Source organism: Oncorhynchus keta, chromosome 21 (assembly GCF_023373465.1).
Source record: "Oncorhynchus keta strain PuntledgeMale-10-30-2019 chromosome 21, Oket_V2, whole genome shotgun sequence".
Classification (NCBI taxonomy): Eukaryota; Metazoa; Chordata; class Actinopteri; order Salmoniformes; family Salmonidae; genus Oncorhynchus; species Oncorhynchus keta.
Window position 1 is genome coordinate 50,009,953 of NC_068441.1, and position 24,131 is coordinate 50,034,083.

The following is a 24,131-nucleotide window of genomic DNA, read 5'->3' on the forward strand; positions in this document are numbered from 1 at the left end:
AGTAGTGATGTAGTCAATCTCCCCTCCACTTTGAGCCATGAGAGATTGACATGCATATTATTAATATTAGCTCTCTGTGTACATCCAAGGGCCAGCCGTGCAGCTCTGTTCTGGGCCAACTGCAATTTTCCTCAGTCCCTTTTTTTGTGGCTCCTGACCAAATGACTGAACAGTAGTCCAGGTGTGACAAAACTAGGGCCTGTAGGACCTGCCTTGTTGATAGAAGGTAGAGTACCACTTTATTAGCTACCGTTGTATCGATATGTTTTGACCATGACAGTTTACAATCCAGGGTTACTCCAAGCAGTTTAGTCACCTCTAATGTCCACATTATTTAATTCAATGTTTAGTTAAGGTTTAGTGAATGATTTGTCCCAAATACAAAGTTTTTAGTGTTAGTTCTAAATATTTCAAACTTGAATCTTTGCCACCTACTCTGAAACTAACTGCAGCTCTTTGTTGAGTGTTGCAGTCATTTCAGTTGCCGTATTGTCTTTCATCATGTGGTCAGATATACTTGGACGTGTATTGTCAGCATTTGTTGCAGACATGTCATGAATAAGTTTACTCATCTTGCCAATGAAAAAAATCACTAAAGTAGTTGGCAATATCAGTTGGTTTTGTGATGAATGAGCCATCAGATTCAATGCAAGTTTTCCCTCAACGTTTCATTTAATGTGCTCCAAAGCTTTTCATTATCATTCTTTGACATTTATCTTTGTTTCATAGTGTAGTGTCTTCTTCTTTTCATTCAGTTTAGTCAAGTGCTTTCTCAATTTACAGTATGTTTGCCAATCAGTTGTGCAGCCAGACTTATTTCCCATTCCTTTAGCCTCATCCTGCTTATACCATAACATTTTTCAATTCCTCATCAATCCACAGGGATTTAGCAGTTTTTATATTCATTTTCTAAATGGGTGCATGCTTATTCGTAATTGGAATAAGCAATTTCATAAATGTGTCAAGTGCAGCGTCTGTTTGCTCCTCATTACACACCACAGACCAGAAAAACATCTTGCATGACCTCTTACAGACTATATTAGGGCCTTTGGAACGTTGGCTTTCCTAGATATGGCTACTATATTGTGATCACTACATCCGATGGATCTGGATACTGCTTTCAAGCTAAGTAAAAAAAAATGTGATCAATACATGTTAATGATTTCATTCCTGTGCTGTTTAAAATGACCCTGGTAGGTTGACTGATAACCTGAACCAGTTTGCAGGCACTAGTTACAGTTTGAGTGGGCAGCTTGACGAAAGCCAGTCAACATTTAAATAACCTGTAAAATATACCTAATTTCACACATGTTATCCAGATCCTGAATGTTACTTTTCTTAAGTCTCTCTTAAAGTGCATCATACATATAGTATTTACATGAAATCCCCGTGGGTACTAAAAGAAGATCCTACCATTATCTGACCTATGTTGGTTGAAAGAGACACCTGTTAATTGAAATGCATTCCAGGTGACTACCTCATGAAGCTGGTTGAGAGAATGCCAAGAGTGTGCAAAGCTGTCATCAAGGAAAAGAGTGGCTACTTTGAAGAATCTCAAATCTCAAATATATATTTTATATAATTTTTTTAGTTACTAAATGATTTGGGGCAGCAGGGTAGCCTCGTGGTTAGAGCATTGGACTAGTAACTGAAAGGTTGCAAGTTCAAATCCCCGAGTTGACAAGGTTCTGCCCCTGAACAGGCAGTTAACCCACAGTTCCTAGGCCGTCATTGAAAATAAGAATTTGTTCTTAACTAACTTGCCTAGTTAAATAAAGTGTTATTCAATAGTTTTGACATCTTCACTATTTTTCCAGAATGTAGGAAATAGTAAAAATAGTGTGGTCCTTCTGTAGCTCAGTTGGTAGAGCATGGCGCTTGTAACGCCAGGGTAGTGGGTTCGATCCCGGGGACCACCCATACGTAGAATGTATGCACACATGACTGTAAGTCGCTTTGGATAAAAGTGTCTGATAAATGGCATATATATATATAAAAAAATATATAAAAAAAAAAAACAGGAATGAGTAGGTGTGTCCGAACTTTTGACTGGTAGTGCATGTTGTGATGAATGGTCTTTCCTGTGTTGTGTGTCCCATCCAGAGAGTTGATCCGCTGTCTGAAGTGGTACATGGACCGTTCTGCAGAAGTGGTGAAGCAGGACCACATCCAGGAGGCCATGAGGGTAGGAGAACATGCTCCACTGGAAGTTGTCCCTGTCCTTTTGACCATAGACACGGGGTGATGGGGAGGGGGAGGGGTCGGGGGTGCTGAACATTTCCTTGACCATGTCTGTGACCTGACCAGGGAAGACAAAAACTCTGGGCCCTTGTTAAATAAAATACAAGGCTCAACATTATTTTTTCCCTGGTCAGAAATATGCTGGTCATTAAACAATCATTACATACACAATACCTGAACAGTAAAATTTAAATTGAATGTGTTTCGGAGGCTACTCAGTAAGCTAGTTGAATAAACTATGAATAAAGTTTAATCATATCAAATATGCCACGATGCAATGTAAAAGTGCTCCTTGTAAATCATATATTGTATCTGCATTAATCCAAATTATAAAAAAAAAAACGGATGACAGTCTGCACCACCATTCTGTCCTTAGAAAGCATGTCTGGTTGCATCCATGTCCCATGGGTCTGTCTGTTTATCTGTCTCTGGGATGGTCCTCCTCAACCTTTATGTCTGGAAAAACTATCACAGTTCACTGAAAATAAATAAGATGTTTTATTTATTTCAAAAATATCACACCTTTCAAAGGCTTCTATGTCGTTGTTTCCCCTCCTCTTAATGTATGATAAAACAATCATGGTAGACTGAAACCCCACCAGGGTTTTATTACTTATCTTAATCAAATGAATTGTTTTCTAGGCCTACATTTAAGAAGGTAATGCCTTTACACGTTGTTTACAGAACCTTGATTTCCAGTTTTCACAAGTGAACAAGACTTGAAAAGTATAGCAATGTGAGACTAACATCTCTATACCCTCGTCTCCTCTCCGCCCTCCCCCTCATACCCCAGGCTCTGGAGTACCTGTTGAAGTTCATTATCCAGTCTCGGATCCTGTACTCCCGTGCTACCTGTGGTATGGAGGAAGAACAGTTCAGAGCCAGCATCCAAGAGCTCTTCCAGTCCATCCGCTTTGTCCTCAGTCTGGACAGCCGCAGCTCTGAGACACTCATCTTCACACAGGTTAGAGATCTACATACGCACACACACACAAACATAAAGTAGGCTAGCCTAATAGTAGCCTAGCAGTAGCCTAGCCTAGCAGTAGCCTAGCCTAGCAGTAGCCTATCATAGCAGTAGCCTAGCAAGAGCCTAGCATAGCATTAGCCTAGCATAGTAGTAGCCTAGCATAGAAGTAGCATATAAATAGCCTAGCCTAGCAGTAGCCCAGCCTAGCAGTGGGTCAATGTTGATTAGACTCTCACCATGGTGCAGTTTTCATTACTGATCTTCTTTCCTGACATCAAGATATCTTAGATACTGTATGTGTGTAACTCTGTCTTTAATCTCTTTTGAAGGCTGTGTAGAGAATGACTGACTTTTTAGTCACCTACTTCCAGACTTCAACCAATTCACCATTGATTAATTATTCCCACCAGGGAGTGAAGAGACTAGCTTCTGTGTGAGGACGTTGTATTGTTGGCATAATCCTCATCTATCCCATCATTACATCAGTTATATCACTTAACTCTCTTTTCAGCTCTGAAGCTGCCAAATGTTGTTTTTCAAATCTAACTACAGTAGTTAGTATATCTTTGCTATTTCAGTTACTTTACAATCTATAGTTTGTAATGTTATCTTTTTGCTTAGTTTAATGTAAATTCCTTAAATTAATTAACCTGTGCCACTATATTGTCTTCATTTGCCCCCCTTTGCACACTTTTGCAACTTCCTTATGTACATGTTACCTCCTTATGTCCCCCTCCTCCGGGACCTTCCCTGTCCCCTGACTGTCCTGGTCAGACCCCTCAGGTCTCCCAGCCTGACTCTGGACAGGGACAGCCCCCCGGCCCCAACAGCTGCACTCAGGCCTGGAGCTCCAATGCTCCTCGCCCCTCTCCTCTCTCAGTAAGTAGCTACAGCCCTTCCAGTATTGGCCGTCCTCTGACAAATGTGTCCTCTGATCAATTCCGCCAGTTCAGTCTGCCATGAAGCACTTCCCATTCCGCCAAACGACTCCTTTTACAAACAACAGGAAATCCACCTACCACTTCTCAAATCACCAACCAACCCCTCTTTTCAAACAGGAAATCCACCTACCACTTCTCAAATCACCAACCCACCAACCAACCCCGTTTTTACAAATTACTACTCAACCAACCCACTTATCTCCTCCTAAATTACCAATCAACCCATTTTTCTAACAGCAAGAAAACTCAACCTCCCTACTAATCTGCCTACCTCCTCCCCAAACCACCACCCCTTCTGCAAACTACAAGAAATAATCAACCTACGTCTCGGCCACACCCTCAACCATGTCACCAACCAATCCACAGCTGAAATGAAGCCTTACACATGTTTTTGGTTTCCTTCCTTTGTGTGATTGGTTTGTTATTAACCTTTCCAGTCTCCTACTGTTTCATCATCACGTCTGCTCTCCAACCATTCACCTACCTACAACTCCATCACGTCAATCACCTTCCTTTGTGTGATTGGTTTGTTATTAACCTTTCCAGTCTCCTACTGTTTCATCATCACGTCTGCTCTCCAACCATTCACCTACCTACAACTCCATCACGTCAATCACCTCAATCTGTGTTATGTAATGACTCTGTGTGATGACTCTGTGTGATGACTGTCGTGCTTCTAGAAACATCCACACTACTTTCCCCAGGACTGTCTCATTTGGACTGTAAGGCCATAGGTGATCCATGGTACCCAGTAGCTAAAGTATCAATAATACCATCTATGAATGGGGAAATCTCTCATCATTTCTGATAGGATCCCTCAATTTCAAACCTCCTAGGTACATGGTGCATATGTCGGATCTTAACTTGATTACTCTTATGTTGTGGAGAACCTTCCTTTTGAGCCTTGTGAGAGGCAAATAGCAGATATCTTTCTCTCGATGTGTGGGCAGTTGAGTCATTGGGATCAGGGCTTGCTATCTAAAATAACGCTATAGGGCTCGCTATCTACAGTAACGCTATAGGGCTCGCTATCTAAAATAACGCTATAGGGCTTGCTATCTAAAGTAACGATATTATAGGGCTCGCTATCTAAAGTAACGCTATAGGGCTCGCTATCTAAAATAACGCTATAGGGCTTGCTATCTAAAGTAACGCTATTATAGGGCTCGCTATCTAAAGTAACGCTATAGGGCTTGCTATCTAAAAGAACGCTATAGGGCTTGCTATCTAAAGTAATGCTATTATAGGGCTCGCTATCTAAAGTAACGCTATAGGGCTTGCAATCTAAAGTAACGCTATAGGGCTCGCTATCTAAAGTAACGCTATAGGGCTCGCTATCTAAAGTAACGCTATAGGGCTTGCTATCTAAAGTAACGGTATAGGGCTCGCTAGCTAAAATAACGCTATAGGGCAGCTAATGTCCAATTACTGTAACATTCAAATGTACAAAATTGTCTCTGAAGTGCAGCCATACACATCAACAACTGTAGTTTTATACAGCTTAATAACACCAGATAGATATTAACAGTACTAGTTCCTCCAGACAGTACTGGTTCCTCCAGACAGTACTAGTTCCTCCAGACAGTACTGGTTCGTCCAGACAGTACTAGTTCCTCCAGACAGTAATGGTTCCTCCAGAGAGTACTAGTTCCTCCAGACAGTACTAGTTCCTCCAGAGAGTACTAGTTCCTCCAGACAGTACTGGTTCCTCCAGAGAGTACTAGTTCCTCCAGAGAGTACTAGTTCCTCCAGACAGTACTAGTTCCTCCAGACAGTACTGGTTCCTCCAGAGAGTACTAGTTCCTCCAGACAGTACTAGTTCCTCCAGACAGTACTAGTTCGTCCAGACAGTACTAGTTCCTCCAGACAGTACTGGTTCCTCCAGACAGTACTAGTTCCTCCAGACAGTACTGGTTCCTCCAGACAGTACTAGTTCCTCCAGACAGTACTGTTTGTTCCAGACAGTACTGGTTCCTCCAGACAGTGCTAGTTCCTCCAGACAGTACTAGTTCCTCCAGACAGTACTGTTTGTTCCAGACAGTACTGGTTCCTCCAGACAGTGCTAGTTCCTCCAGACAGTACTAGTTCCTCCAGACAGTGCTGGTTCCTCCAGACAGTACTAGTTCGTCCAGACGGTACTATTTCATCCAGACAGTGCTGGTTCCTCCAGACAGTACTAGTTTGTCCAGACGGTACTATTTCCTCCAGACAGTACTAGTTCCTCCAGACAGTGCTAGTTCCTCCAGACAGTACTAGTTTGTCCAGACGGTACTATTTCCTCCAGACAGTACTGGTTCCTCCAGAGAGTACTAGTTCCTCCAGACAGTACTAGTTCCTCCAGAGAGTACTAGTTCCTCCAGACAGTACTGGTTCCTCCAGAGAGTACTAGTTCCTCCAGAGAGTACTAGTTCCTCCAGACAGTACTAGTTCCTCCAGACAGTACTGGTTCCTCCAGAGAGTACTAGTTCCTCCAGACAGTACTAGTTCCTCCAGACAGTACTAGTTCGTCCAGACAGTACTAGTTCCTCCAGGCAGTACTAGTTCCTCCAGACAGTACTGGTTCCTCCAGACAGTACTAGTTCCTCCAGACAGTACTGGTTCCCCCAGACAGTACTAGTTCCTCCAGACAGTACTAGTTCCTCCAGACAGTACTAGTTGCTCCAGACAGTACTGGTTCTTCCAGACAGTACTGGTTCCTCCAGACAGTGCTAGTTCCTCCAGACAGTACTAGTTCCTCCAGACAGTGCTAGTTCCTCCAGACAGTGCTAGTTCCTCCAGACAGTACTAGTTCCTCCAGACAGTACTGGTTCCTCCAGACAGTACTAGTTCCTCCAGAGAGTACTAGTTCCTCCAGACAGTACTAGTTCCTCCAGACAGTAATAGTTCCTCCAGAGAGTACTAGTTCCTCCAGACAGTACTAGTTCCTCCAGACAGTACTGGTTCCTCCAGAGAGTACTAGTTCCTCCAGACAGTACTAGTTCGTCCAGACAGTACTAGTTCGTCCAGACAGTACTAGTTCCTCCAGACAGTACTAGTTCCTCCAGACAGTACTGGTTCCTCCAGACAATACTAGTTCCTCCAGACAGTACTGGTTCCTCCAGACAGTACTAGTTCCTCCAGACAGTACTAGTTCCTCCAGACAGTACTAGTTCCTCCAGACAGTACTGGTTCTTCCAGACAGTACTGGTTCCTCCAGACAGTGCTAGTTCCTCCAGACAGTACTAGTTCCTCCAGACAGTGCTAGTTCCTCCAGACAGTGCTTGTTCCTCCAGACAGTACTAGTTCCTCTAGACAGTACTGGTTCCTCCAGACAGTACTAGTTCGTCCAGACAGTACTAGTTCCTCCAGACAGTGCTGGTTCCTCCAGACAGTGCTGGTTCCTCCAGACAGTACTAGTTCGTCCAGACGGTACTATTTCCTCCAGACAGTGCTGGTTCCTCCAGACAGTACTAGTTCGTCCAGACGGTACTATTTCCTCCAGACAGTGCTGGTTCCTCCAGACAGTACTAGTTTGTCCAGACGGTACTATTTCCTCCAGACAGTAGTAGTTCCTCCAGACAGTGATAGTTCCTTCAGACAGTACTAGTTTGTCCAGACGGTACTATTTCCTCCAGACAGTACTGGTTCCTCCAGACAGTACTAGTTCCTCCAGACAGTGCTGGTTCCTCCAGACAGTACTAGTTCCTCCAGACAGTACTAGTTCCTCCAGACAGTACTAGTTCCTCCAGACAGTACTGGTTCCTCCAGACAGTACTAGTTCCTCCAGACAGTACTGGTTCCTCCAGACAGTACCAGTTCATCCAGACAGTACTAGTTCCTCCAGACAGTACTAGTTCCTCCAGACAGTGCTGGTTCCTCCAGACAGTACTAGTTCCTCCAGACAGTACTAGTTCCTCCAGACAGTACCAGTTCGTCCAGTGTGCTTGTGCGTGTGCGTGTGCGTGTGCGTGTGTGTGTGTGTGTGTGTGTGTGTGTGTGTGTGTGTGTGTGTGTGTGTGTGTGTGTGTGTGTGTGTGTGTGTGTGTAGGTCAGTCTGTGTGTGTGTGTGTGTGTGTGTGTGTGTGTGTGTGTGTGTGTGTGTGTGTGTGTGTGTGTGGGTGTGTGTGTGTAAGCGCTAAGGTGTGGAGAATCAGAGCAGGTGGTCAGTCCAGTTCAAGTGTTCAGCAGTCTGATGGCTTGTAGATACCAACTAGGCTCAGATTTTCTATCAAATACTCCGATACCGTCTGCCCGACGGTAAGGGTGAGAACAGCTTGTGGCTGGGGTGTGTAGGGTCCTTGATGATGCAGGCCTTCCTCAGGTACTGTTTCAAGTAAATGTCCTGGATGGGTGGGTGCACGGTCTCAGTGATGTACAGAGCCGTCTTCACCACCCTCTGGCCCCTGCAGTCGTAGACGTGGTAATTCCCGTACCGGGCCATCAGGATGCTCTCGATGGTGTAACTGTATTATTTGGAAAGGACCCGGGGAGTCATGCTGAATTTCTTCAGCCGACTTAGGAAGTAGAGACTCTGTTGCGCCCCTCTTGACAAGAGGTGGTGGTGTTGTTGGTTCAAGTCATCGGTGATGTGGACACCGAGGAAAATGTGTGACTCTTTCTAATGCAGTCCCGGTGATGTGGATCAGGACATGTTCCCCCCTCTGCTTCCTGAAGTCAACAATCAACTCCTTTGTTTTGATCACGTTAAGGGGGGAGGTTGTTGTCATGACACCACACTACCAGTTCGATTACCTACTTCCTACAGGCTGACTCGTCGTTGCTGGTTATCAGGCCTACATCTGGGGTGTCGTCAGCGAACTTGATGATGGAGGTGGTCTTGTGCAAAGCCAAGTGGTGAACAGGGAGCAGCAGAGGACTGAGGACACTGTGTTATTAAGATTCAGTGTGGAGGAGGTGTTGTTGTCAATCCTCAAAGCCTGTGGTCTGCCCATCAGGAAGTCCAGGATCCAGTAGCAAAGTGTAGGGCTCTGAGCTTGGTGTCCAGACCCAGGGCTCTGAGCTTGGTGTCCAGACCCAGGGCTCTGAGCTTGGTGTCCAGACCCAGGGCTCTGAGCTTGGTGTCCAGACCCAGGGCTCTGAGCTTGGTGTCCAGACCCAGGGCTCTGAGCTTGGTGTCCAGACCCAGGGCTCTGAGCTTGGTGTCCAGACCCAGGGCTCTGAGCTTGGTGTCCAGACCCTGGGCCTCTGAGCTTGGTGATGAGCTTGGAGGGAACAATAGTGTTAAACACTGAACTGTAGTCAATGAACAGCGATTGGACATTAGCCATCAGGGTACTAGGAAGAGGAGGCCGTCCTTTCAGCAACAGGTAAGTTCGCTGTGCTGGGAACAGAGGAGTGGATGTAGTATTCCTGATCTGGGAGGCTAAGAGATAAGTGTGTAGCTTCTGATTCACGATGCAGAAGTGGTCGTAGGTCGTAGGAAATTATTGCACGAACATTCTGACCAAACAAAGTATTATTTAACAAAGAAATTAAAAATTTTTAAAAAGCAAAGTCGAGCAGAAACCTGGAAGACGCGCGTGTACCCTCCTCGGGGACACCATTTTATCAATTCCAGCTGCACCTTGGCGGCAATTCTAAGTATTTACATATCTATTCAAATCCTCCTGGTGCAGGATTATTTTCCTCCAGCGACTAAATGGGTCATATTAAGATCCGACATCTGTAGTTCCTTCACAGGCCTGACAGTCTGTTTCACACCACCCCAATCACCCACACCACACTCCCGAGCCGTCGGTCCAGTGTGGAGAATGGAACTGGTCACTCTGGCTCCCTCCCTATCTCTCATCTCTCTCTCACCCTCCCTCGGTTTCTCCCCAACCCCCCAGGCGGCGCTCCTGAACTCGTTCCCGGCCATCTTTGATGAACTGCTTCAGATGTTTACAGTCCAGGAAGTGGCAGAGTTTGTACGGGGCACGCTGGGCAGCATGCCGAGCACCGTACACATCGGACAGTCCATGGACGTGGTCAAACTGCAGTCCATCGCTCGCACCGTCGACAGCCGCCTCTTCTCCTTCCCAGGTATTTACCCCTTAGATGACATTATGAACGGAAGCTCTGAGTTATAACCACTTTGACGCTTTACAGCAGTCTTTTGTGTTTGGGGTTTCGGAGTTTACGATATTTCCAATAGCACTAATATTACAATATGTAAGTAGATATGAGATCCACATGGAGGTGAATGGATGACATACTCATATTATCATTAACTGCTGTATTGGTTAGTTGTAGGTAAATGCTCTAAAACTTTTTATCTCCCTCTCTGCTTCCCTCTCTCTCTCTCTCTCTCTCTCTCTCTCTCTCTCTCTCTCTCTCTCTCTCTCTCTCTCTCTCTCTCTCTCTCTCTCTCTCTCTCTCTCTCTCTCTCTCTTACTCTCTCTCTCTGTCTCTCTCTCTGTCTCTCTCTCTCCCTCTCTCTCTCTCTCTCTCTCTCTCTCTCTCACTCTCTCTCTCTGCTTCCCTATCTCACTCACTCTCTCTCTCTGTCTCTCTCACTCTCTCTCTCACTCTCACTCTCACTCTCTCTGTCTCTGGTTCCCTATCTCTCTCACTCTCTCTCTCACTCTCTCTGTGTCTGGTTCCCTATCTCTCTCACTCTCACTCTCTCTCTCACTCTCTCTGTCTCTGGTTCCCTATCTCTCTCACTCTCTCTCTCTCTCTCTCTCTCTCTCTGGTTCACTCTCTCTCACTCTCTCTCTCTCTCTGCTTCCCTCTCTCTCTGCATCCCCCTCTCTCTCCTCTGCTTCTCTCCCTCTCTCTCTGCTCCCCCCCCCCTCTCTCTCTCCCTCTTTGTATCTCAGAGTCTCGTAGGATCCTGCTTCCTGTGGTCCTCCATCACATCCACCTCCACCTGAGACAGCAGAAAGAGCTGCTCATCTGTTCTGGCATCCTCAGCAGTATCTTCTCCATTATCAAGACCAGCTCTCTGGTAAACTATTCTAGGCTCTATCTTCTCCTACATCAAGACCAGCTCTCTGGTAAACTATTCTAGGCTCTATCTTCTCCTACATCAAGACCAGCTCCCTGGTAAACTATTCTCGGCTCTATCTTCTCCATCATCAAGACCAGCTGGTAAACTCTGGTCCGTACCATACAAACAGAGCAGGTAGGTTTACACAGCCTGCCATACCGATATATTCATGTATTTTCTATGTATTCATATCTCCCCCTAGGACACCCCGGTGCAGGAGGACATAGAGATGATGGTCGAGTCTCTCCTGGATGTGCTACTCCAGACCCTGCTGGCCATCATGAGCAAGTCTCAGTCCCAGGAGGCGGTAAGAGGACAGCGCTGCCCACAGTGCACGGCTGAGATCACTGTTAGTAACTAACAATCTGCTTCTACTATCTACGTCATCCTTTCCTTGTCATCTCCCATCCTTAGCTCAAGGGACAGGCAGTACTCCGTCTTGGCAGACGTTGGAGGAACCTAAGTCCCTCATCCCTCTCTCCATCTGTCACTCCACCCCTCCAACACTCCTGTCCCTGCATGTCTCTCTCTCCCTCTCTCTCTCTCTCTCTCTCTCTCTCTCTCTCTCTCTCCATCTCTCTCCTCCTCTCAACCCACACCTCCAACACACCTGTCCCTGCATATCTCTCTCTCTCTCTCTCTCTCTCTCTCTCTCTCTCTCTCTCTCCCTCTCTCTCTCTCACTTTTTCATATATTTTCAATCTGAGTTTAATTATTTTTGGAAGAGTATAGTCATATGTTTTCATAGTCAAATTAAATATATGCTTTCAGCAAGGCCCAAAATGTTTAATCTTGTTTAATGTTTCATGTTTAAGCTGTATTTGTTTGATAACAATGGCCAGTTTTGAAACATTTTGATAAACTTAACAATGTTCGGAACCCAGGAACCACAGTTGAATGCATTAACTAAAATAAACTAATTCAAACTAACTTACTGTACTGTCTGCTTTGAATCAAACCCCTATCTAGTCATTTCTCTCATCTTCATTATCCTTACCCCCCCCCCTTCTTCCCACCTGTGTTTTGATTGGTCATCGGGTGGCTCACGGGGCACTGTGATTGGCTGACATGCGTGTGCCTGTGCTCTCATTGGCAGGGAGAGTATGTGTCCTGCCTCCTATCCCTGCTGCGTCAGATGTCTGAAATCCATTTCCAACATCTGCTGGACAACTTCCAGAGCAAAGAGGAGCTGAAGGTGACAGACACACGTTTATAGATTCTGTGTTACAGCATTAAAATGGATGACATTAAAATGTCACTGGCCTACACACAATACACCCTCATGTCAAAGTGAAATGATGTTTTCAGACATTTTTACAAATCAAACCAAATGAAAAGCTAACATTTCTTGAGTCAAGTATTCAACCCCTTTGTTTTGGCGAGCCTAAATGTCAGGAGCCACAATCAGCTGGATATGGGATTTGATTTCTATAGGCGGGCCTGTTTTGTTTTCCATGGGACTTCCTGTGTGTACGCGCTTACAATACAATGATTGTCAAGTGGTTTTAATCATAAAAAAGTTCAATTAAAAAATGACAAAAATCTAAAAGTTAAAACTCAACTAATGAGAAGAGCACCAGCCTTTTCCAGACGGACACACTGATACACTGTGATCCATTGGCGGCTAAAGAAATTAGAATAGATCTCCTAGGCCAATGCAGCAGGAACCAAATCAAACCAAATCAAGTCGCATTCATCTCTCTGCTACGCCTGTCTTCCTCCCTTTCCATCTGTCTGGACTTGAGCTATTGCTAGTGAAGTGCAACATTGTATCAACTCAGCAGGTTGGCGTGTTCAGGCGTACCCGCTCCCTCAACATTATCAGTCCTCCCGAGTGGCGCAGCTGCCCATGGCGCTGCAGCGACTGTGCTTGAGGCATCACTACAGACCTGGGTTCGAACCCAGGCTGTGTCACAGCCAGCCAGCCAGCGTTTCCACTCTGAGACTGAGCGTTTCCACTCTGAGACTGAACGTTTCCACCCCGAGACTGAACGTTTACACTCTGAGACTGAACGTTTCCACCCCGAGACTGAACGTTTCCACTCTGAGACTGAACGTTTCCACTCTGAGACTGAACGTTTCCACCCCGAGACTGAACGTTTCCACTCTGAGACTGAACGTTTCCACTCTGAGACTGAACGTTTCCACTCTGAGACTGAACGTTTCCACTCCGAGACTGAACGTTTCCACTCTGAGACTGAACGTTTCCACTCTGAGACTGAACGTTTCCACTCTGAGACTGAACGTTTCCACTCTGAGACTGAACGTTTCCACTCTGAGACTGAACGTTTCCACTCTGAGACTGAACGTTTCCACTCTGAGACTGAACGTTTCCACTCTGAGACTGAACGTTTCCACTCTGAGACTGAACGTTTCCACTCTGAGACTGAACGTTTCCACTCCGAGACTGAGAACAGTAAATGACTGTAATACAATCCCTGAACAGAAACGAAGGTCACCAAATGACAGGGATTAACGGTACATATACTAGACCTGCTGGTTACGTATGTAATGGTGAATTTATTTAAAAAATATATCTAAACAATGAAACAATAAATAATAGAAGAGTAGGTGGGAGACAGTGGAGTACATTCTGCAGAGCTGAGCTGATCTCCAGAATCCACTCATCGTACTCTGTGTCATAAGCCTTAGTCAGACTGGTATCCAGGCGATGACAGGTTGCTTTTGTTATGCAAATGATACGGCGCCAGCTTTCATAGCACACACCGGACGTGAGAGTCATTGATAAACCTGACACACATATTACTGATATAATATGGCCCACATACAACTAAAATAATATTGCAAATTATTATAGACAGATTATCATACTGTTCTCCCTCTCTCTGTCTCTCTTTTTCTCTCTCTCTCTCTCTCTCTTTCTCTCTCTTTCTCTCTTTCCCTCTCAGGAGTTCCTGTTGAAGATCTTTTGTGTGTTTCGTAACCTGATGAAGCTCAGTGTCTTTCCCCGGGACTGGAACGTGATGAGGCTGCTGACCAGCAAGTATGTTGTCCTTAACACACACACACACACACACATTGACACACCTCCATCCATCCCCTTTTATAGACACACCTCCATCCATCCCCCTTTTATAGACACACCTCCATCCATCCCCTTTTATAGACACACCTCCACCCATCCCCCTTTTATAGACACACCTCCATCATTCTCCCCTTTAATAGACACACCTCCATCCTTCCCCCTTTTAATAGACACACCTCCATCCATCCCCCTTTTAATAGACACACCTCCATCCATCCCCCTTTTAATAGACACACCTCCATCCATCCCCCTTTTAATAGACACACCTCCATCCATCCCCCTTTTAATAGACACACCTCCATCCATCCCCTTTTATAGACACACCTCCATTCATCCCCCTTTTATAGACAACTCTCCATCCATCCCCCTTTTAATAGACACACCTCCATTCATCCCCCTTTTATAGACAACTCTCCATCCATCCCCCTTTTAATAGACACAACTCTCCATCCATCCCCCTTTTATAGACACACCTCCATCCTTCTCCCTTTTAATAAACACACCTCCATCCTTCCCCCTTTTATTGACACACCTCCATCCTTCCCCCTTTTATAGACACACCTCCATCCATCCCATTTTAATAGACACACCTCCATCCTTCCCCCTTTTATTGACACACCTCCACCCATCCCCCTTTTATAGACACACCTCCATCCTTCTCCCTTTTAATAGACACACCTCCATCCATCCCCTTTTAATAGACACACCTCCATCCTTCCCCCTTTTATTGACACACCTCCACCCATCCCCCTTTTATAGACACACCTCCATCCTTCTCCCTTTTAATAGACACACCTCCATCCATCCCCTTTTAATAGACACACCTCCACCCATCCCCCTTTTATAGACACACCTCCATCCTTCTCCCTTTTAATAGACACACCTCCATCCTTCCCCCTTTTATTGACACACCTCCATCCATCCCCTTTTATAGACACACCTCCATCCATCCCCCTTTTAATAGACACACCTCCATCCATCCCCCTTTTAATAGACACACCTCCATCCATCCCCTTTTAATAGACACACCTCCATCCATCCCCCTTTTAATAGACACACCTCCATCCATCCCCTTTTATAGACACACCTCCATTCATCCCCCTTTTATAGACAACTCTCCATCCATCCCCCTTTTAATAGACACACCTCCATTCATCCCCCTTTTATAGACAACTCTCCATCCATCCCCTTTTAATAGACACACCTCCACCCATCCCCTTTTATAGACACACCTCCATCCTTCTCCCTTTTAATAAACACACCTCCATCCTTCCCCTTTTATTGACACACCTCCATCCTTCCCCCTTTTATCCCCTCCATTTTTTATAGACACACCTCCATCCTTCTCCCTTTTAATAGACACACCTCCATCCATCCCCTCCACCCATCCCCCTTTTATAGACACACCTCCATCCTTCATCCACCTCCATCCATCCCCTTTTATAGACACACCTCCATCCTTCTCCCCTTTTAATAGACACACCTCCATCCTTCCCCTTTTAATGACACCTTCCCCTCCATCCATCCCCTTTTATAGACACACCTCCATCCATCCCCCTTTTAATAGACACACCTCCATCCATCCCCCTTTTATAGACACACCTCCATCCTTCCCCCTTTTATTGACACACCTCCATCCTTCTCCCTTTTATAGACACACCTCCATTCTTCTCCCTTTTAATAGACACACCTCCATCCTTCTCCCTTTTAATAGACACACCTCCATCCTTCTCCCTTTTAATAGACACACCTCCATCCTTCTCCCTTTTAATAGACACACCTCCATCCATCCCCCTTTTATGTTTTTTCTCAGACAGGGTGGAATAAAACATCTTTAATCCTGGATGCTAACTTTAGACTGGTACCCAGGCTATGACTTTAGACTGGTACCCAGGCTATGACTTTAGACTGGTACCCAGGATATGACTTTGGACTGGTACCCAGGCTATGACTTTAGACTGGTACCCAGGCTATGACTTTAGACTGGTACCCAGGATATGACTTTAGACTGGTACCCAGGATATGACTTTAGACTGGTACCCAGGCTATGACTTTAGACTGGTAGCCAGGCTATGACTTTAGACTGGTACCCAGGATATGACTTTAGACTGGTACCCAGGCTATGACTTTAGACTGGTACCCAGGCTATGACTTTAGACTGGTACCCAGGCTATGACTTTATATATCCTAATGATGTTAGACTGGTACCCAGGCTATGACTTTATATATCCTAATGACGTTAGACTGGTACCCGGGCTATGACTTTAGACTGGTACCCAGGCTATGACTTTAGACTGGTACCCGGGCTATGACTTTAGACTGGTACCCAGGCTATGGCTCTAGACTGGTACCCAGGCTATGACTCTAGACTGGTACCCAGGCTATGACTCTAGACTGGTACCCAGGCTATGACTTTAGACTGGTACCCAGGCTATGACTTTAGACTGGTACCCAGACTATGACTTTAGACTGGTACCCAGGCTATGACTTTAGTTTTGTTTTATTTCCCCCTCTAGCATCATAGTGACGACAGCCCAGTGTCTGTCCCCGGCTCTGAACAAAAACTTCACCGAAGCTGACTTTGATTTCAAGGTTTGTGATTTTGACAGAGTCACACGCACACACACACACACACACACACACACACACACACACACACACACACACACACACACACACACACACACACACACACACACACACACAGCACACAGCACACAGCACACATAAAAACCTAGGTATGCTCGAACGCACACACTATACAAGCAAGCATGCAAACACGCACACACACACATGCACACACAGACATACACACCACACACACTCACACACACAGCTTGCCTCCAACAGCTGTGTCTTTACTGCACCCTGCAGCTCAGTAGTAGCTGAGTACCCAGCAGGTGCTTATAGAGGTCGGCTCTGTTTCGGATCGATAATTTTTTTGAAATAATCACAGTTTTCAATTATATTTGTAGACATTATGTGGTTTGAATGCTGTAGCTACACAGACTAAAACAATACAAGTCCCATGATGGTAGTGACTGTCCATTACTGCTCATCACTTATTAGCCATCATTTATTCACATTACTTAAACAAAATATTTCTATTTGATAACTTCATAATTGTATTTATAAGTCATCATCTCATCTCTATAGAGCTGCTGTCTGCTGTCTGACAGAATCACTAAGTCATCTCATCTCTATAGAGCTGCTGTCTGACAGAATCACTAAGTCATCATCTCATCTCTATAGAGCTGCTGTCTGACAGAATCACTAAGTCATCATCTCATCTCTATAGAGCTGCTGTCTGACAGAATCACTAAGTCATCATCTCATCTCTATAGAGCTGCTGTCTGCTGTCTGACAGAATCACTATAGTAGCAGTTGTTTAAAAAATCCTGAAAAATAGCCGACAGTTTGGTTAATCTCACAGCTCTCCTCCCCTCCTCTTCTTGCTCCTCCCTTCCTCTCCTTCCCCCTGCTCCTCTCCTTTCACCCTCTCCTCTCCCCTTCCCCTGTCCTCCTCATCCTTCTCTCCTCTCCTCCCCCTCTACTCTCCTCCTCATCTCTCCTCTCCTCCCCCTCATCTCTCCTCTCCTCCCTCTTCTCTCCTCCCCCTCTCCTGTCCTCCTCATCCTTCTCTCCTCCTCATCCTTCTCTCCTCCTCATCCTTCTCTCCTCTCCTCCCCCTCTACTCTCCTCCTCATCTCTCCTCTCACACACCCTCTCCTGTCCTCCTCATCCTTCTCTCCTCTCCTCCCCTCTACTCTCCTCCTCATCTCTTCTCTCCTCTCTTCCCCTCTCCCTCTTTCCTCCCTTGTAAAGGGTAAATTACATGATTAATGAATAAAGGTTGTTGCAGATTGAGAAAATATCTACTCCCTAGTGTGGAAATAGTAATGAAGGAATGTCTTGCTTGACTCAGGACATCTACTAAACATGATTTCCATTTTGATTTAAAGGGATGTTAAGTGGATTGAACCAGCTGGTAAATAAATGATAGAATGTCGTAGTTTGTAGATTACAGATCTGAATTTGATTCGGTAATGGATGGTAGAGTAGAAATGACATACCTCATAAAAACATAAACATTGTAAGTGAAAAGATGATTAAAATGTTGTGTGAATATAATACTTTTTTAAATTTGACCTACAAATTGATGAACATTGTACATGTTTTGGTTCTTATTTAACTTGAACTTTTAATGCTAGCATATATATGGTCTGTGTGTGTCTCTGTCTAGGTGTGGAACTCATACTTCAGTCTGGCTGTTCTCTACATCAACCAGCCCAGCCTACAATTAGAGAACACCACACCAGCCAAGAGGAAGAATGTGTTGGACAAGTAAGACGACTCACAGAGTTGCTGCTCACTCACTAACATCATTTACTATTTTTGTCTGTACACAGCAGCTACAATGTTTGCTGAAAAGGAGCTACTACCTACAGTGTTTGTAAAGGAGGATGAACTTTAAGTCACTGACTCAAGATCTGGCTTGAAGGACCACTTTGTGGCTCTCAGGTAGCCCAGGGTTCAGGTAGCCCAGGGTTCAGATAGCCCAAGGTTCAGGTAGCCCAGGGTTCAGGTAGCCCAAGGTTCAGGTAGCCCAAGGTTCAGGTAGCCCAGGGTTCAGGTAGCCCAAGGTTCAGGTAGCCCAGGGTTCAGGTAGCCCAGGGTTCAGGTAGCCCAAGGTTCAGGTAGCCAAGGGTTCAGGTAGCCCAGGGTTCAGGTAGCCCAGGGTTCAGGTAGCCCAAGGTTCAGGTAGCCCAGGGTTCAGGTAGCCCAGGGTTCAGGTAGCCCAAGGTTCAGGTAGCCCAGGGTTCAGGTAGCCCAAGGTTCAGGTAGCCCAGGGTTCAGGTAGCCCAGGGTTCAGGTAGCCCAGGGTTCAGGTAGCCCAAGGTTCAGGTAGCCCAGGGTTCAGGTAGCCCAAGGTTCAGGTAGCCCAAGGTTCAGGTAGCCCAGGGTTCAGGTAGCCCAAGGTTCAGGTAGCCCAGGGTTCAGGTAGCCCAAGGTTCAGGTAGCCAAGGGTTCAGGTAGCCCAAGGTTCAGGTAGCCCAGGGTTCAGGTAGCCCAGGGTTCAGGTAGCCCAAGGTTCAGGTAGCCCAGGGTTCAGGTAGCCCAGGGTTCAGGTAGCCCAAGGTTCAGGTAGCCAAGGGTTCAGGTAGCCCAAGGTTCAGGTAGCCCAGGGTTCAGGTAGCCCAGGGTTCAGGTAGCCCAAGGTTCAGGTAGCCCAGGGTTCAGGTAGCCCAAGGTTCAGGTAGCCCAGGGTTCAGGTAGCCCAAGGTTCAGGTAGCCCAGGGTTCAGGTAGCCCAAGGTTCAGGTAGCCAAGGGTTCAGGTAGCCCAGGGTTCAGGTAGCCCAGGGTTCAGGTAGCCCAGGGTTCAGGTAGCCCAGGGTTCAGGTAGCCAAGGGTTCAGGTAGCCCAAGGTTCAGGTAGCCCAGGGTTCAGGTAGCCCAGGGTTCAGGTAGCCCAAGGTTCAGGTAGCCCAGGGTTCAGGTAGCCCAGGGTTCAGGTAGCCCAAGGTTCAGGTAGCCCAGGGTTCAGGTAGCCCAGGGTTCAGGTAGCCCAAGGTTCAGGTAGCCAAGGGTTCAGGTAGCCCAGGGTTCAGGTAGCCCAGGGTTCAGGTAGCCCAGGGTTCAGGTTGCCCAAAGTTCTGGATTTTATTAATATAATATAGATTATGTGAGACTAACACCATTTACATGAATCTGTTAACCATGATTATCAAGACTCATTTTCTCTGAAAGATGTTTAATTTGACAGTGATGTTGAGAGTGATAGCAGGTGTATCAGACAAGACTCAGTGACCTACTTTCAGAAGCCATCAAAAGGTCTTTCCTTAATACCTCAGGATGTGTTATCTCTCTGTCCGTGCCGGTTCACACACTCTCTCTCTCTCTCTCTCTCTCTCTCTCTCTCTCTCTCTCTCTCTCTCTCTCTCTCTCTCTCTCTCTCTCTCTCTCTCTCTCTCTCTCTCTCTCTCTCTCTCTCTCTCTCTCTCTCTCTCTCTCTCTCTCTCTCTCTCTCTCTCTCTCTCTCTCAATATCAATTCAATTCAAGGGCTTTATTGGCATGGGAAACATGTGTTAACATTGCCCAAAGCAAGTGAGGTAGATAATATATAAAGTGAATATATAAAGTGAAATAAAAATTAACAGTAAACATCACATAAGTTTCAAAACAATAAAGACATTACAAATGTCATATTATATATATATATATATACAGTGTTTTAACACCCTCTCTCTCTCTCTTTTTGGAGGGTTTGCCTAATTTTTCATAAGGAAATTACAAACTACAGAAACCTTTTTTAACCTCAAATACACTACAAGTTTAACATGACCTGATTAAATTAAGATCCTACATCTATATGGAGCTGTTTCCCATAGAGACACCAGAGTTACCTCCCAAATGGCACCCTATTGCCTTTATAGTGCGCTACTTTTGACCAAGGCCCATTTGGTCGTAGTGCACTAAACAAGGAATAGGGTGCCATTTTGGATGCAACACAGAACACCAGCTATCGGTCTTTCAACACTGTTGAGCTGTGCTGCGTGTAGAGTTTGGATCAACACTGGCCTTGCCTGCACCAGTCTGTAGGCTAGCCAGCCCGATGCCTGTCTGTGTTCAAAGCTTTCATAACACATTAGCTAGATAAGACAACTTGTGTGTGTGTGTGTGTGTGTGTGTGTGTGTGTGTGTGTGTGTGTGTGTGTGTGTGTGTGTGTGTGTGTGTGTGTGTGTGTGTGTGTGTGTGTGTGTGTGTGTCTGTGTGTGTGTCCGTGTGTGCGTGCGTGGGTGCGTGTGTGTGTGTGTGTGTATTTTAAATGTGTTGGCCATGGCAGGGGGTCTCTCTCTTTGCTGAGCCCATCCCAGGCAATAATCCCAATATGCTAAATCTAGGATTATCTTCTCCCATTTAGCCAGGGTTTAGTTTATTTCTGCACACATCACTCTCTTTCTGTCTAATTGTCTTTCTCTCTTAACTTACTTCATTTTTTTCCCTTCTTTCCTTCTGTCTTGTGTTATTTCTTCCTGTTTCTCACGTTGCCTTGTTCACTTCCTGTTTCTCACGATGCCTTTTTCACTTCCTGTTTCTCACGATGCCTTTTTCACTTCCCGTTTCTCACGTTGCCTTGTTCACTTCCTGTTTCTCACGATGCCTTGTTCACTTCCTGTTTCTCACGTTGCCTTGTTCACTTCCTGTTTCTCACGTTGCCTTGTTCATTTCCTGTTTCTCACGTTGCCTTGTCCACTTCCTGTTTCTCACAATGCCTTGTTGACTTCCTGTTTCTCACGTTGCCTTGTTCACTTCCTGTTTCTCACGTTGCCTTGTTCACTTCCTGTTTCTCACGATGCCTTGTTCACTTCCTGTTTCTCACGTTGCCTTGTTCTCTTCCTTTTTCTCACGTTGCCTTGTTCACTTCCTGTTCTCACGATGCCTTGTTCACTTCCTGTTTCTCACGTTGCCTTGTTCACTTCCTGTTTCTCACACATGTTCTTTTAGAGGAGAGTGCTGTATGAGGCTTAAGGCTTACTCCCCTCACACTTGAAGCACACACTGTGTAGACTTCTGTAATTCCGTGATCATCGTGGAATGATGCTCTTCAATCTCAGTACATTTCCTCATCTGTTAACTGTGGGAATACCAATATCCTATAGATAGAATATCCAATACATTTCCACTGTGCCACAGCCAGAGATCTCTGTATGTAACTCTATACCTGTTGTTTTGTTGCTAGGTATGGTGACATGAGGGTGATGATGGCCTACGAGCTCTTCAGCATGTGGCAGAACCTTGGTGAGTACCCACCATCATTCAGCCTATATTTATTGGGTAGGGAGGGGGGGGGTTACCCACCATCATTCAGCCTATATTTATTGGGTAGGGAGGGGGGGGGTTACCCACCATCATTCAGCCTATATTTATTGGGTAGGGAGGGGGGGGTTACCCACCATCATTCAGCCTATATTTATTGGGTAGGGGGTTACCCACCATCATTCTGAAACTTAGTGACATTTATATTTATTGGGTAGGGAGGGGGGGGTACCCACCATCATTCAGCCTATATTTATTGGGTAGGGAGGGGGGGTACCCACCATCATTCAGCCTATATTTATTGGGTAGGGGGGGGTTACCCACCATCATTCAGCCTATTTTATTGTTACCCACCATCATTCTGAAACTTAGTGACATTTATATATATTGGGTAGGGAGGGGGGGTACCCACCATCATTCAGCCTATATTTATTGGGTAGGGGGGGGGGTACCCACCATCATTTAGCCTATATTTATTGGGTAGGGAGGGGGGGTACCCACCATCATTCAGCCTATATATATTGGGTAGGGGGGTTACCCACCATCATTCTGAAACTTAGTGACATTTATATATATTGGGTAGGGAGGGGGGGTACCCACCATCAGTCAGCTTATATTTATTGGGTAGGGGGTACCCACCACCATTCAGAACCTTGGTGACATTTATATTTATTGGGTAGGGGGGGGTACCCACCACCATTCAGAACCTTGGTGACATTTATATTTATTGGGTAGGGGGGGGGTACCCACCATCATTCAGAACCTTGGTGACATTTATATTTATTGGGTAGGGGGGTACCCACCATCATTCAGAACCTTGGTGACATTTATATTTATTGGGTAGGGGGGTACCCACCACCATTCAGAACCTTGGTGACATTTATATTTATTGGGTAGGGGGGTACCCACCATCATTCAGAACCTTGGTGACATTTATATTTATTGGGTAGGGGGGTACCCACCACCATTCAGAACCTTGGTGACATTTATATTTATTGGGTAGGGGGGGGTACCCACCACCATTCAGAACCTTGGTGACATTTATATTTATTGGGTAGGGGGGTACCCACCACCATTCAGAACCTTGGTGACATTTATATTTATTGGGTAGGGGGGTACCCACCACCATTCAGAACCTTGGTGACATTTATATTTATTGGGTAGGGGGGTACCCACCACCATTCAGAACCTTGGTGACATTTATATTTATTGGGTAGGGGGGTACCATTTACCACCATTCAGAACCTTGGTGACATTTATATTTATTGGGTAGGGGGGTGACATTTATATTTATTGGGTACCCACCACCATTCAGAACCTTGGTGACATTTATATTTATTGGGTAGGGGGGGGTACCACCACCATTCAGAACCTTGGTGACATTTATATTTATTGGGTAGGGGGGTACCCACCACCATTCAGAACCTTGGTGACATTTATATTTATTGGGTAGGGGGTACCCACCACCATTCAGAACCTTGGTGACATTTATATTTATTGGGTAGGGGGGTACCCACCACCATTCAGAACCTTGGTGACATTTATATTTATTGGGTAGGGGGTGAATTCCCACCATCACTGTATATGTCTCCCTTTTATACACTACATGACTAAAAGTATGTGGACACCTGCTCGGCGAACATCTCATTCTGAAATATTCAGCATTAATATAGAGTTGGTCCCCCCTTTGCTGCTATACCAGCCTCCACTCTTTTGGGAAGGTTTTCCACTAGATATAAGGGCACGAGGCGAGACCCAGATGCAGACACGAGAGGCAGATGGTTTGAGTCTTTGATATTTATTAATAAACCAAAAGGAGTAGGCAAGAGAATGGTCGTGGACAGGTAAAAAGATCCAAACCAGATCAGAGTCCAGGAGGTACAGAGTGGCAGACAGGCTCATGGTCAAGGCAGGTAGAATGGTCAGGCAGGCAGAATTGTCAGGCAGGCAGGTACAGAGTGGCAGACAGGCTCATGGTCAAGGCAGGTAGAATGGTCAGGCAGGCAGAATGGTCAGGCAGGCAGGTACAGAGTGGCAGACAGGCTCATGGTCAAGGCAGGCAGAATGGTCAGGCAGGCGGGTACAGAGTCCAGAAAACAGGCAAGGGTCAAAACCGGAAGGACTATAAAAAGAGAATAGTATA

The 24,131-nt window shown here is 45.6% G+C and overlaps 1 protein-coding gene across 9 annotated transcripts in view; it reads left to right on the forward strand.

Moving 5' to 3' along the window:
• dock3 (dedicator of cytokinesis 3) overlaps positions 1–24,131 on the forward strand; it is a 532,012-nt gene that overhangs the window by 455,635 nt on the left and 52,246 nt on the right. For 8 of the 9 annotated variants that reach the window (XM_052474129.1, XM_052474134.1, XM_052474126.1 and 5 more), the window contains exons 22-31: positions 2,104–2,185; positions 3,035–3,205; positions 9,981–10,173; positions 10,953–11,080; positions 11,325–11,471; positions 12,219–12,317; positions 14,032–14,126; positions 16,685–16,760; positions 18,412–18,512; positions 21,912–21,970. In XM_052474129.1, the coding sequence (XP_052330089.1) occupies positions 2,104–2,185; positions 3,035–3,205; positions 9,981–10,173; positions 10,953–11,080; positions 11,325–11,471; positions 12,219–12,317; positions 14,032–14,126; positions 16,685–16,760; positions 18,412–18,512; positions 21,912–21,970 (1,151 nt within the window). The remainder of the gene's footprint in view (positions 1–2,103; positions 2,186–3,034; positions 3,206–9,980; positions 10,174–10,952; positions 11,081–11,324; positions 11,472–12,218; positions 12,318–14,031; positions 14,127–16,684; positions 16,761–18,411; positions 18,513–21,911; positions 21,971–24,131) is intronic. The other variant, XM_052474131.1, reaches the window with a different exon arrangement.